At 41.9% G+C, this 13,984-nt stretch overlaps 1 protein-coding gene and 1 long non-coding RNA gene across 3 annotated transcripts in view; one reads left to right on the top strand and one right to left on the bottom strand.

Moving 5' to 3' along the window:
• mmp24 (matrix metallopeptidase 24) overlaps positions 1–9,449 on the top strand; it is a 31,692-nt gene extending 22,243 nt beyond the window's left edge. For both annotated transcript variants that reach the window (XM_064305553.1, XM_064305554.1), the window contains exons 8-9: positions 528–794; positions 3,089–9,449. In XM_064305553.1, coding sequence (XP_064161623.1) covers positions 528–794; positions 3,089–3,426 — 605 coding nt within the window. In that variant the 3' untranslated portion in view covers positions 3,427–9,449. The remainder of the gene's footprint in view (positions 1–527; positions 795–3,088) is intronic.
• Positions 9,054–13,984, bottom strand: LOC135237963 (uncharacterized). Its single transcript, XR_010324971.1, has 2 exons — positions 13,368–13,984; positions 9,054–11,707 (listed from the first exon to the last, which is right to left on the bottom strand). It is a non-coding gene; the product is annotated as an uncharacterized LOC135237963 (long non-coding RNA).

Genomic DNA, 13,984 nt, shown 5'->3' with positions numbered 1-13,984 from the left:
AGGTTGATGACAGCAAACGCGTCATTTATGTGCAGTAATTTACATGGGGTGTTGCCATTGGGGTTTTTTTTTTTATCTGCTTGCTGTTTTACTGAGAAGAACAAAAGAACAATAAGCTGACACCATCACAGTGAACATTCAACCGTTACCTTTATGACTTGGTAGGCTACAGTGCGCTAGTACGGTGACCTTGACAGATGCAGAGCTATTATCATCAGTGTTTATGAATAGCCGTGTGTTTGGCAGTGTAGTAGCACGTGCACACGGCCCTGCGTTTGGTGCTGTAACAGCCTGCACGTGAATGAGCATTTGGATGCTAACAGCCCGCCCAGGACCATGTGCTCTGTGACAGAAAAGAATCGAAAAAGCCAGATTGCTACTTCCTCAAAAAAAAAAAAGGTGTTCTGCCCACGTCGTAATACCATTACGCCTGATTGGCTAACTTCTGCAAGGTCCTCATCAATCATTTACAAGGGATATTTTATTCACCGGCATGGATGCTTCATATATAGTTTCTGTATTATCAGGTGATAAGTACTGGGTATTCAAGGAGGTTACCGCTGAGCCAGGATACCCACACAGCCTGGTGGACCTGGGGAACTGCCTGCCACGTGACGGCATTGACACTGCCTTGCGCTGGGAGCCAGTGGGCAAGACCTACTTCTTCAAAGGGGACCAGTACTGGCGCTACAACGAGGAGAAAAGGGCCGCTGACCCCGGGTACCCCAAACCCATCACCGTCTGGAAGGGCATTCCTGAGGCCCCGCAAGGCGCATTCGTCAGCAGGGAAGGCTGTGAGTATCTGATCACATGACCGACGTGGGTGGGTTGGATAGGGTTAGGAAATGGGCACATTCCTGTGGGTAGTTGCAAAGCATTATCATTTTCACCGTCAACATTCTATTAACATATCAACATGATCCTGTGATTAAATGCACACGCAGTGTCCATCCATCCATTATCTAACCTTATTCCTGGTCAGGGTCACAGGGCAGCTGGAGCCTATCCCAGCATCCATGAACTCACAGGGAAGGAGCTGAATTGTGAAAGCACTAGATGGTACATTTTCTATTGTCATATCACACGGTATATAAGAGAGAGTTATGGCAGTGTTTCTCAGGCAACTGTTTGTTCTGTGATTAGTGGTGAGCATTGGGATTAGACAGCTGTTTGTGTTGTGATTAGTGGTAGAAGTTGGGTTTAAATAGCTGTTTATGTTGTGATTAGTGGTGGGAGTATAGTTTAGAGTGCTGTTTTCACTTTTATTAGTGGTTTTTGTTCTGTGATAACTGGATGGGTTTAAGCAGTTGTTTGCATTGTGATTAGTGGTGGAAAATGATAGATGGTCATTTGTGCCAAGATTAGCGCTAGAGGTTTAGTTTCAACAGCTGATAGTGCTGTGATTAGTGGCCGCAGTAAGGCATAGACGGCTGTTCATACTGTGATTAGTGTTAGGTTAGGTTTAGGCAGCCATTTTCTCTGTGGTAAAAGATTGGTTTAGAAGTGATGTTTGTACTGCAAGTAGTTGTTGAAGATTAGTTTAAACAAGTCTTTGTGCTGTGATTATCGGTAGACGACGGGTCTAAATAGTTGTCTGCGTTGTGTGTAACAGGTTTTAAAGGCAGTGTAGTATAATAGGTAAGGATTTGGTCTTGTGACCTGAAGTTCATAGGTTCGACTCCCAGGTAGAACACTGCCATTATACCATTGTGCAAGGTACTTAACCTGCAATGCTTCCCACTGTATAATTGGATACAATGTAAATGCTATGTAAAAAGTTGTGTAAATTGCTCTGGATAAGAGCATCTGCTAAGTGCCTGTAATGTAATGTAATGTTAAAGGCTGTTTGTGCTGTTATTAGCAGTAGATTTTTGGTTTAGAGGGCAGTCAGGTCTAAGTAGCTGTATGGAGTTACGTTGCTTCAGGGGTTAATACACCCCGAGCAAGGCAGGGCTCATTTTTGCTGTTGAGGCAAAAATCAGAGATGCGCCAGAGGCCCCGAGAGGGTTCTAGTGGAGCGAACGATCATCACTTCTGCAAGTCATGTCACAACCTCCTGCACTACAGCTCGCAGAGGAGCTGAGAACATGAGAACATGAGAGGGAGAATCAAACGGCGGGTCGTACGGCCCATTTCTCTCAGCTGTTTGCCTGTAGCTCATCATTTCCATCCGTCAGGCAGTTTCTGCCGGAGTCTCCGAGGCTCAGCCTCAGCGGCGATGCCCGACCAGTCATCAGTCACAGTCTCTGAGCCTCCTGTAAGCTGCACTGTGCTCAACTGGCATAACCAGCCTTCAGTGTTTAATCATAAGCATGGAATGGCTGCCCTATATATACTTACATGCTTACTTACTTGCTCATACTTACACTATAAGACCAAAAGTATCTGGACGCCCCTTAGTCTAAAGGCTGTATTTCATGGTTTGGGCTAGGCCCCTTAGTTCCAGTGAAGGCAAATCTTAACGCTACAGCATACAATCGCATTCTAGACGATTCTGTGCATCCACTACGGTTAGGGGAAGGCCGTTTCCTGTTTCAGTATGATAATGCTTCCAGGCACAGAGTGAGATCCATATAAAAAAGGTTTTGTTGAGAACTATGTAGAAAAACTTGACTGGCCTGCACAGAGCCCTGACCTAACCCCATCCAACACCTTTGGGATCACTTGGAAAGCCAACTGCGAGCCTGGCCTAGCTGCCCAATTAGTGCCCGACCTCACTAATGCTCTTCTGGCCGAATGGAAGCAAAGTCCTACAGCAATGCTCCAACACCTAGTATACAGCCTTCCCAGCAGAGTGAAGGTTGTTACCGCAGCAAAGGGTGGATTAACTCCACATTAATGCCCATAATTTTGGATGAGATGTTGGATGTCAGGTGTCCACATACTTTTGGCCGAGTAGTTTACATGAACAACATGTTCTAGATCAGGAATGTGTAATCTTATTTGAAAAGGGCCAGTATGGGTGCAGGTTTGTTTTAGCCCATCACTAAGACTCTACTCGATGATTTGACACCCCTGTTCTAGATAATCAACCTCAGTTCTGCCATCAAACACATTCTAATACCTTAACCTGTCTTTCCTCCCCTAGTCTATACCTATTTCTACAAAGGCAAGGATTATTGGAAGTTTGATAATCAGAAGCTGAACGTGGAGCCTGGATACCCCAAGTCCATCTTGAAGGACTGGATGGGCTGTGACCAATCGGAGATGGAGAAGAACAAAGACCGGCAGTTGCCCCACGATGACGTAGACATCATGGTGACCATCAACGACGTGCCCAGCACCGTCAACGCCATTGCCGTGGTGATCCCCTGCATCCTCTCTCTCTGCATCCTGGTCCTAGTCTACACCATCTTTCAGTTCAAGAACAAAGGCGTGCAGCAGAACGTCACCTACTACAAACACCCCGTACAGGAGTGGGTATGACAGGCTTGGTCAAGCTGCCGCCTGCAGATATTGTCCAGAGGGCTACAAAAAAAAAAAACAGTTGGAGCACCGTGTGACCAGTGCCTGCCTTGCACAACCGTGGCGTGGCGGGGTGGAGTTATTCAGACCCCGCCCACTTCATTAGACCCTGACGATCGTCGAGAAGTTTGTATGTTATTTAGCATGAGCCGAAGCACAAACCGGCTGGGAGCCCCCGGACTTGCGGAAAGCGGGGCGCCTCCCTACCCCCCTCCCCCCACCCACCTCCCACGGCCACTCTTATCAGGCTGTTTCACCGCATTTGTTCTTACACCCCCGACCCCCCAGGACTGCCCCCGGCCCTCTCCACTTCGGGGGTCCAGGGAGCCTCACCACAGCGCTTACAGCCAGATACCAGCAAACCTGCGTCTCCTCTTCCCACAACGACTTGTACATGAAGTTCAAATTACATTGAGTAAAACAATGAGGTGAGAGGGTGGAGGGGGAGTACAAAGCGAAACTAACAACAGATGTAGGTAGAACAGCCATAGAAGAGAACACTTCTGATTTTTTCTTTTCTTCCTGTGGATCATTTCATCATTTCAGTTTATGAAATGTCCATGAATCAGTTGAAGGAAGTAGGCAGTCTTTGTGCGTAAATGGACGTTTTATACTCCCCAACTATTTCTGTGCTGAGTTCGGTCAACGCCGAGGCTGGTTTTACGACAGTCCTCCTGTGGGCCAGCCATCACGGTGGCTGCTTCCAAGCACAGACTTTCGGCCTTTTCAACTGAATGAAGGGGGGGGGGGGGTTGTCCAACTGACATGTCTTGCATTAAAAGAGGTTGGTGGTATTAATAATAGTATGACTTGCTAAAGTCCTGTGGCTGTTCACAATTTTTTTCCCCATGACTCCGTGTGACAGACGTGCAGCGAGTACCTTGGTGGCTTACGAAGGCCTGGAATGATGTAACGAGTAAAGATGGGGCCAGATGACCTGCTGTTTTTAAGCAGCCTTAGTCTCTCCCACACTTCTCTCGCACTCTTTCTCTGCTCCTCTCTGTCTATCTATTTATCTTAATATATATATATAGATAGATGGATGTTTTCTTAAATGTTATCATTGTGTTGGTGTTACTGAACCATACCATATTAGGACTGATGCATCACTAAGCATACTGTATTAGTGATTTCAGTAACTGATCTGCCTGTGGGAAAGTCATAGAGGCAGGGGCGGGTTTGCTTGGTGTACCACAGGACTGAAGCCAATTTAATATTCCTGTCCCTACGGAAAATGGCTAAGAGGGTCTAGCGTCTGTACTTTATTGTTAAACTCCTCCAAAACATTACATTTTGCTTTACGTCATCGCACCAATATGCACATTGCTTATGGTTCATACATTGCCTCAGCTGTCAGCCATTTTAATTTTCACTAAATGTATTTGAAGTCACTGTTGAGATTAAAGGTATTACTTGATGACACTGTTTCTGTCAGGTCAGACTTAACTTTGACCCCAATGGGGTCTGTTCTGTGGAGTGGTCAGTCTCATTGGCTGCTCACAGCTGTTCTGCTCAGTTCACAGACAGCATGTACTTCATTTGCTGTTCGCCTCGGCAGAATGGGGGCACCTATCCGACCACTCTTCACGTCACCTCCATTATATCAGCTGCCTCTGTTGAAAACTGACGTAGGCGTGTCCTTGATGAGTAACCGTTATATGATTCATGCAGAGTTTTGACAACAGGTGTCAGTGTGCACAGGGAGTGGCCTAACAATTAAGCTTTTGAAATTTTTAAGCAATTGGGTGGTAGTTCAACAAAAATTAATTTCTCTTTTGTTTTGTGGTGTACTGCTTACATTTGCTTTAAAGAAACACATTACAAGCTTGTTATGAAAAGAAGTGCTGACAGACATTTGCATTCCGTTTGTCTGCAATACTGCTACAGTTAGCCACTGTGGGACTTACATCATTAATGTATGCCTCATTGACTGATATGAGTGCACACTTTTAATTTCACTATATGGACAGGTAGAAATGAGACTAATGGCCAAAATGTATGATTTGTACAAAGCTTACAGCATAGCTGAGATAATTATGATACTGCCAAAATTAGACTGTTAAACTATTGGACATACAATAGTTGGACACAAAATAGTCATCTGGGAATTTTTTTTATTTAACAGCTATTCAGATTTAGAATTATGCTTTAAAAGAAAGTAAATTAGTTGTTATAGTCATTAGGTTCACCTGCCAGATCTTGAAAAAACCATGTAATGGAGTCAACTTTTTGTCACTTATATTTCACTATATTGCCTATTTCATAGATAGGCTGCAACTGAACCAACTGAAGTATGTCTGGGCTGGACAGGGTCGTTAGAAGGACAGCTTTGGGTTGTTTGGAAACAGCCAAGGAACTAAAGACAATTACAGGAATAACAACTGCCCTTGTGATTCAATATTGAATTCACCAATATGTACAGTCTTCATATCTTTTCATCTCTTAAGCCTGGATCATTATTTGTGGCACCATTATGCCAGATCTAAGCTAAGAGGAAATCTTTTACTTTGTAATACTTTTTTTTGCCTACACTGGTGAAAGAGGGCGGTATATTCTTTGGCTAGTTATCTGGGTGACCTTCTCTTGCTCTGTATGGGTGTGGTCCCCACCCCTGAGAGCATAGGTTTCCTTTATTTCTGGAAGTTTACAGGTCAGTTTCTCATTTGTCTACATTTAGGCTTTCCTCGAGAATGTACTATAGGAATCACAGCCTTCAGAAAGGTTTGTCCAGTACAGCCCTTCCTCAATCTCTGCTCTTTGTATTTACTTACACAATGTTATCAGATGCACACGTGCTTGTAGCACCCATCAAACTTCTGACCTGAGCAACGTTTGTTGCTTCCCAGTCCTTCTTACTTGAATCTTTCAATATCTTGGGCTGGTGTTGCTTGGCCTGATAATGACTGGTTATAGTTGCAGAACAGAGGTGTTCATTTGTGAAATTTTGCCAGTTGCCAGTAGGTAAAATGACATGCTCAAGTCAAAACCACTTCTTGGCATCCTCAGCCAATGGTACTTACCAGGAATAGGTGTTGACTTCCTCTGAAGACTTGGGTCTGCATTACTGAGTTTCTTGAAGTCCTTGTGAATCTAGTCTTACTATGTGACAGTGTGAGGGTTTTTTGGTTCAGCTATGACGATGGTTAAAATGGAAGTACCAGATGGTTGTGATCTCCATCCAGATTCATTCACTGCTTCCATTCTTCACCCCAATGATTTATTCAGTCTATTTACTCATTCATTCTCCAATGTTGTTGATTTCTTTCGTGGTAACCAAACACTGTTGTCAAGAACACTGCAGAAGGCCTAAAGTGACGTCATCACACTGTATTGTGATAAACAAACTGACAGTATTAAGTGTGAAAGAACCTTTATTTGGATCAGCATCTTTACGAGAAACATACTAAAGATTCCAAACTAATATTCTCTAACTGACGCTATTATGGGTCATTTCTCAAGGTATTTGCGGGTGTATCCAGAGTAGAATCCTTTAGTTCTACATCCCGAGAGGTTCTGGCTCTTCTTTTAGCCTGTGGGCTCTGTGAGGGACTAACCACTTTTAGTTTGTGCTGGTTGCCTGCAATCCAACACACTTTAAAATTGATGTTCCTGCTGTGTCTGGCCTGGTTTTCACAGAACCTGCTTGACCATCTCAGAATTCACAGTAGTTATTTTCTGATGTGCCATTTTGATTTTGTAACCAGTCTGGGAACAGAACAGTGCACTCGCTTAGAATATTTTTCAGCATCGCATTCTCTTGAGGAATTGCTCGTCTTCCAGAAAAGATTCAACATCCTGAAGTACCCTCTGAAGTAGACTGTACTGGCTGTGCTGGTGTCTGCCTTAAAAGCTTTTGCTGGTACTACATTAAGACTTGGTGCCTTGTCTGGAAATTTGCAGTGGCCTGCTCGATTTCTATCTCTTTCAGTTGATCGACATGAACAATGCACTTTTAGCTTGTTAATGATCAGAGGTAATACACAAGTCTCTTCCAGGGAGACCCACTGTCTATGCTTTTTTATGCGTAGTATTTTATCATTTTAAGATATCAGCTAATACTTTGTTTTTTGAGCAGCCCAGCTACAGGCCAAGACATAGCACAGTATCAGAGCAGATTGTTGGCATTTAGTCTGAATAAGCAGTACTCGTTTATTTATTCATTTATTTTTTTTGGGGGGGGGGGGTGGGCTGGGGGGTAAAATGGCTTAGCAGTCTTGCACAGGCTGCAATGAACACTGAAAAGCTTTGGTCTGTTTAGGAGCCTTTATGCACTCCACCCATTGCCATTCTTCTACCTTCTCTGTTAGTCTGTGTGCCACTAAAAGTTTATTTAATACCTTTTTTAAGATCATGACCATTCACCATATTGCAGCTTTTCGGTTTTGGTCTTTTCCTACTATGAGCTTCAAAGCACTGGTCTACAAAGCTACATTGCAAAATGCCGGTTCCACATCAGCCTCGTATGTCTTGAGGGACACTTACTCCAGGCTGTACCTCGCCGTAGCTCTATGTTGGTTCAGCTACGTCAATCGCTACGTTTTTGTTCAATGTGACCTTCTTTATTGCCTGTTGAGCTGGTATGTATGGTCTACGGTCATTTTTCTGCTCCCTGTAATACACTGTATGCTTTTATTCTCATTGGAATAGCAACACAACACGGAAAGAGCAAGGCAATGCCATGCCACTGCAGTATCTAAACAAAGACCAGTTCTCAGCTTGACACTTATAGGTTTAGATAAATCTGAACTTGCTTCACATTACATAAACTTTTGAAAAAGGGTGAAACAATTGGTTTTCCTTTCTTGTGCTTTGGATTTTAGCACAGAGATAGAGATTCCAGTGTGCTCAGATGCACTTACATTCTGGTATTAGCCTTTTGCATTAGTCATACCTCAGCACTTCCTTGGAATCAGTAATAAATATCTGATTGTTAGATCCTGAGGTGGGAGCAAATTTAATCCCATTTATTTTTCTTTCAGTTGTGAAAAGGAATGCTCATATTGAAAGCTGGAATACCTTCTTTGTGTCTGTGTACAGGACATTTACTCTATTTCTCCATTTTATGGTAATGCTGTTTAATACACTCCAAAGGAAGTGTGAAATAGAAAATGCTGATTTATATTACCTAAGTCCATGTAATTAAATATTAAATAGGTGAATCCGCGCTACTGTGTCAAATGGTGTGATGCACCGAGAAACCCAGATAATGGTGTATTAGATATGGTGATCTGAGATTTGTTTTTTTGTGAGATTGATCATTGTAGCCATGATTTAAGATTAAGATTAGATCACAAAATATTTTACATATGGAGGCAAAATGTTTCAGCTTAATGCTTGGTGCACCTGTTCCTACCTTTTGTCTGATTGCCAGTCAAACCGGTTTATACTAAATGAAAAAGATGTTCCTAATCTTGCTGTATAAATAACTTAGAGCTTCCCTCAGAAATGCCTCTTTGTGAATACCTTTGTGGTTTTAGACAACAGAAAATCGCCTTTAAATTGCCTGTTGTTGCCTTTTTGTTTCTATTGCAACTTTTCTTTTGAAAAACTGGACAAACAAGAGAGAACATATCAAAGATAGTCCAGACTTTGAAAGTAATATGATGTATTTAACATTTTGAATACTGAAGATCAAGTAAGATTTTAACTGATATAGCTTTAAGAGAGATCCATCTTTTTTATGCCAGAGGATTTTTGAGAAAACCCTTTTAAAAGGAGCTATGCTAAAAATCTGATGTTGAGCTTTCTTAATGATTTTGCTATGGATTCAGTGTTGTTCATTTTACAAGTACATGTACTTAAATGCGTATTACAATTTCTGTTTGATTTCAATTATGTATATACGCCCCCGCCCCCGCCCCCCCTTTTGCCGTCTGGCGATGAATACCACTGAATGCAGCACATTTCTAAAATGCAAACTCCAACATCTGTCACTCTGCCAATTTCATTACATTTCCTCTGATCATAAAACTAAGCAAATCTAATACATCAACACACTGTAAGCAAATCTCAACATGTAAAATATCACAAAGAAAAAAAGTGAACAGAGAACAAAGAAATAAATAATTTTTAGACATATCCATTAGCCCCAAATATTGAAATGTATGGAGAATAAAATTGAGGATTTCGTACACAGTGAGAATAAAGGATTCTGGGTCTTATTTTCTAGCATTAATAAAACAGGCTTATCCACAGTTCAAGGTTAATATATCATTCGCCATGATAAATATCATGTAAATAAAAATAGAAAACACATTCAGTGATGTTTTTTTTTTCTTTTCCTTCAGGGTTTTCATTTCACTGCTATTTTTAAACCACCTTTGTTAAAAAAATATATAAAAACTCAAAAATGGTCCATGGTTTTCTGTTTTAAACTGTTATTCAAGCTTTATAAAAATGTAACTTTTTAATTATAATTATTAACCATACTTATTGGATAAAGGTATTGCTTTTTACTTTTCTCTTTTGTTTAACAGTTCTACACTGTGTATCTAACAATATCACCATGTTGTATTTAAAAAAAGAAATGTCAATAAAAAGAAGAAATAAAAATTGCATTCTTGTTTACTTATATTACGGCAACATAATGTTGGTATCGATTTTCATTATGAATGTATAGCAGTGACATTAAGTCACATGGTAACACTAGCATAGATAGCACATTTATACTGAGTCTCAGCCAAACCTGCGCTATTACACAAGTTTGTACAAAATGGTGTTATGGGCTAACACCGTGAATTTGACCAACACAGAAAGTGTGCAAAGATTTTAAATTTGGTTTAGATGAAAATGAATTTAGCTAGTGGATGAAGAAATTCCCTGGCCACAGAGAATTTTTACCCACCACTATAATATCAAAAAAGAAAATCTGCGCTATTTTCCCATCGAGTTGGACCCTATCATTTTTTACACAACAGTTTCCAATTAAACTCAATGACAGGCCACTAAAAAAGGACAATGGCATTATCTCAAAGGGACAATAAGGGATACTATTGAGATAGTTATGTTGGCCAGGGACTGACTGTAGTTTGTAAGTGCTTTTCCTGACACTAGCATCCAATGAACACTGCCACAAATAAAGTAACAGGGTAATTACCACCTTGTGCAGGCCATTATTTCATTCTTTCATCTTTATGGCTTGAGCCCCTCCTGCAGTAGCTCCATAGGTAAAGAGCTTGCCCTTTGATGGCTAAACTAAAAATGCCAAACTATGGCCACAGAAACAGAGAGATTGGAGTGCATAGGCCCTAAGGACCTGTCCACACGTATACAGATTTTTCTGAAAATGTAGTTTTTTCCCCCTCCGTTAAAAAAAAAAATCCTATCCACACGACCGGCGTTTTAAAAGACATCTCCGCCCACAGGAGAACGCTAAACGATTGCCGCATGCGCAATACACCAATTGCCATGGTAACTGATGCGCGAGTTGGCGTCATGACGTCAGCGTTTTCATAAAGCTCCGTTTTTCTTGTCCACAGGAAGACAGATAAATCTGAGTTTTGAAAAATCTCCACCTTGGAAGGCGTTTTCAAAAAGCTTCGTTTTCAGTGACCTAAAACGCCGTTTTCGTGTGGACGGGAGGCCAAAACGGAGGGGAAAAAACTATGTTTTCAGAAAAATCCGTATACGTGTGGACAGGGCCTAAGTCTGAGTCATTTGATGACACTGTCAAGGGCAACATTGACTATTAACCAATAGTTTTTAACGCTGTGTCATCGAGTTTGGAATGCTAAATGGAAACTGGTGTACTTAAAAAAAGAAAAAGAAAAGTCATGGATAAATTTAATTGAGCCCCGGCTAAATAAAAGTTGTCAAAATCACCTTTTAATCCTGTCTGCCTTACCTGTTTCTGGTTGCATTTCAAGCCTCATGCTATATTTTTTGTCACACCTTTAAGAACATAGCTCATTTAAAAGAAGAGGGATATGACAAATGCGAATGCACTGAGCACTTATATGCAGGAAGAAGCATTAATCTGATATTATTAGACGCATTTCACCGAAATGAATACTTCGGTGGCGCAGGGCTGGGCGACCCCAGTGTTAGTACCAGTTTGTGCAGGAGATCATGAAGCACATGTTGTCCACGGTCCTGCCGCCCATGCGACACTGTGGCACGTCCCCCACGGGCTCCGAGGGACGTTCCGCCGCCGCGGGGAGCTCTTCGCTCGGCCGAGCGGGCGGACCCTCCTCTTTCTCCTCTTCCTTCACCGGATCGTCCAAACTCTGCCCTCCTCCCATCTCTGGAGAGAGAACAAAAATAATGTGTAAATCAATTAATTGAGAGTAACGTTGCGGGGTGCCACAGTGGTACTGTCTCACCCAGAAGAAGGGATGCGCAACACTGTGTGCCTTCAGATTTGACGAAAACCGTATAATAAACAGCACTGTAACCCCCTGTAAGGGGAAACAAAAATGCCATCTGTTTACAGGAGAGTGGTGCTACGCATGACAGAATACTGCACGATAAGCTCTCTGCACAGGTGGACAATGAGCACACAATATTGGCAATAACTACCTGCAACTTGCAACAATGCGTTTCAGCCATTGCTGTCTTCTCTGGGCAATGGTAAGGTAAGACCTCAAGTAAGATATCCAAATTTGTCAATAAATAAAAGTAAATGTATAGGAGGTTTGAGCCAGTCATAAGGGTTAGGCTATGTAATGAGGAATGCTAGCCGACCAGTGGAATTTGACTAAAATGAACATAATCGAGGCATAGCAAAACAAACAAAGCGTCGCTGATTGTAATGCATAAGCTCAACACCTTAACCAACAACACAGTGAGAGCCGCCCAAAACACTTAAGTGCTGTTCATAAGGTCTTGGCACTCCGTATTTCAGTTTCAAATCTGCATGGCATCCTGCAAGGCTTGTCTGTTCGGTAGTGCTGATTACAAGCACTTCATGACTTCATACCCCACCCCCACTCCCTAGAGTGTCAACCAACTACATAATAAGACAGACTGTGAAGTGTCCTTGCTAGATGTAATCACTCCAAACTGCTGTTTGATTATTGCAGTGCATTAATCTCTATGGACATCACTTGTACTGCTGAGGATTGGGTCCACAATATAGCACACGGTGAACTTAAATGCATCGCCCTAAGGAATCACACATGCACCGCGCAGTTTCCAGCCTGCTTTGACCATGCTTATACCCACAGGATTATTCCCAATACTATTTAACCTCCTCCATAAAGAACATCTGTACTATACCATGGGTATGCAGAACGTTTATAATCTCCATATGTCTGTTTTCATACGTGTACATATACACGTACACATTCGTTTGCACAACTTTCTGCTATTTTTATTGCAATTAAAGGGTAACAAAAAGCAGCTCGCTTCAGTATACTAAGCAAAAATGACTCTTCGCCGTTAATTGATTTGAAATGACTTCCCTCGCCACAAATTTTTGAAAGCTACAGGACTCATTAGACTGCCGTCTGGTGGAGAAAGAGAGGCTTTGTCCAGAGGAACACAAAATCTTAGCTAAAAATGCTTTACACACTAATCAACTAAAAAACTATAAAAAGCACTGCAAGGTGTACAATAACGAAAGAATACTAGCGTCCAAGTTGGATATTTAAAACTAGACAAGAAAGGAGTGATTGTTACTTATGTCCAAAAACAGGGGACACTGGTAGTTAGCTGAGAGCTAACCAGTCTGCTATAGAGGCTCAAAACAAGTGATCTGCCAGGTTAGCTTGCTCCTTAGCAAGCCAGCTAAGAACGTCTATATCCATGTTGGGGTTACGTCTGAAATCTGTTCACGATTTATTTAATGAAGCTACATTGCTATCCCATCATCATACAATAAAAGTATATTTACGAAGCTTAGGCGTAATTAGCTCATTATTTTACCCCCACTCCAACGTCAGCCCACGAAATACGTCTCTTACTTTTCAACGTGGCTGGTGGTGTATCTAGGCAGAAACCGCTGCCTCTGCCTCCGCTGTACCCCAGCGCTTCTGCAGCAGTGACGTAAATACCTACAGCTAATGAACTTGTCAACAAACTGTACGTCACTCCGAGCAGCAACTTGGTTGGTTCTCAAAACCTTTATGCTGGGGTCCATGCTCCCAGTTGCTATGCAGGTTGCTGCCAGGACAAAACTGTCAATAGAAGCATGCATCCGCATATAGGAATTGCAGGTTACTTCCCTCGATGGCGTCTGTTCACACTGCGTCGTTCATATCTTTCTTTCTTTTAAAAGATACGCCCATTTCAATTAACAAGTATGCGGTTAATTGACGCCGTGTCATTTTATGTAGCTCACTACTTCTTAATGGTGTTGAGTAAAAATAGCTCAGATTGCCTGTTTTGTTGGCTGTAGTTGTACTAAAACATTTCACGTGATGCTCTTATGATTAAACGTCAACTTCGATACTCATCTGCAAAAGACAGAACCTTGTTTTTCCAAACCAAACAAAATAACATTTGTATCTTAAACAATTGGCACAACAAATTCCTACTACAAACGTTGGTGTAAAAAGATTTCTGAATTATGATTATTCAA

Source organism: Anguilla rostrata, chromosome 13 (assembly GCF_018555375.3).
Source record: "Anguilla rostrata isolate EN2019 chromosome 13, ASM1855537v3, whole genome shotgun sequence".
Classification (NCBI taxonomy): domain Eukaryota; kingdom Metazoa; phylum Chordata; class Actinopteri; order Anguilliformes; family Anguillidae; genus Anguilla; species Anguilla rostrata.
Note: the sequence above shows the minus strand (reverse complement) of the source record. Positions and strands in the feature narration are given on the sequence as shown.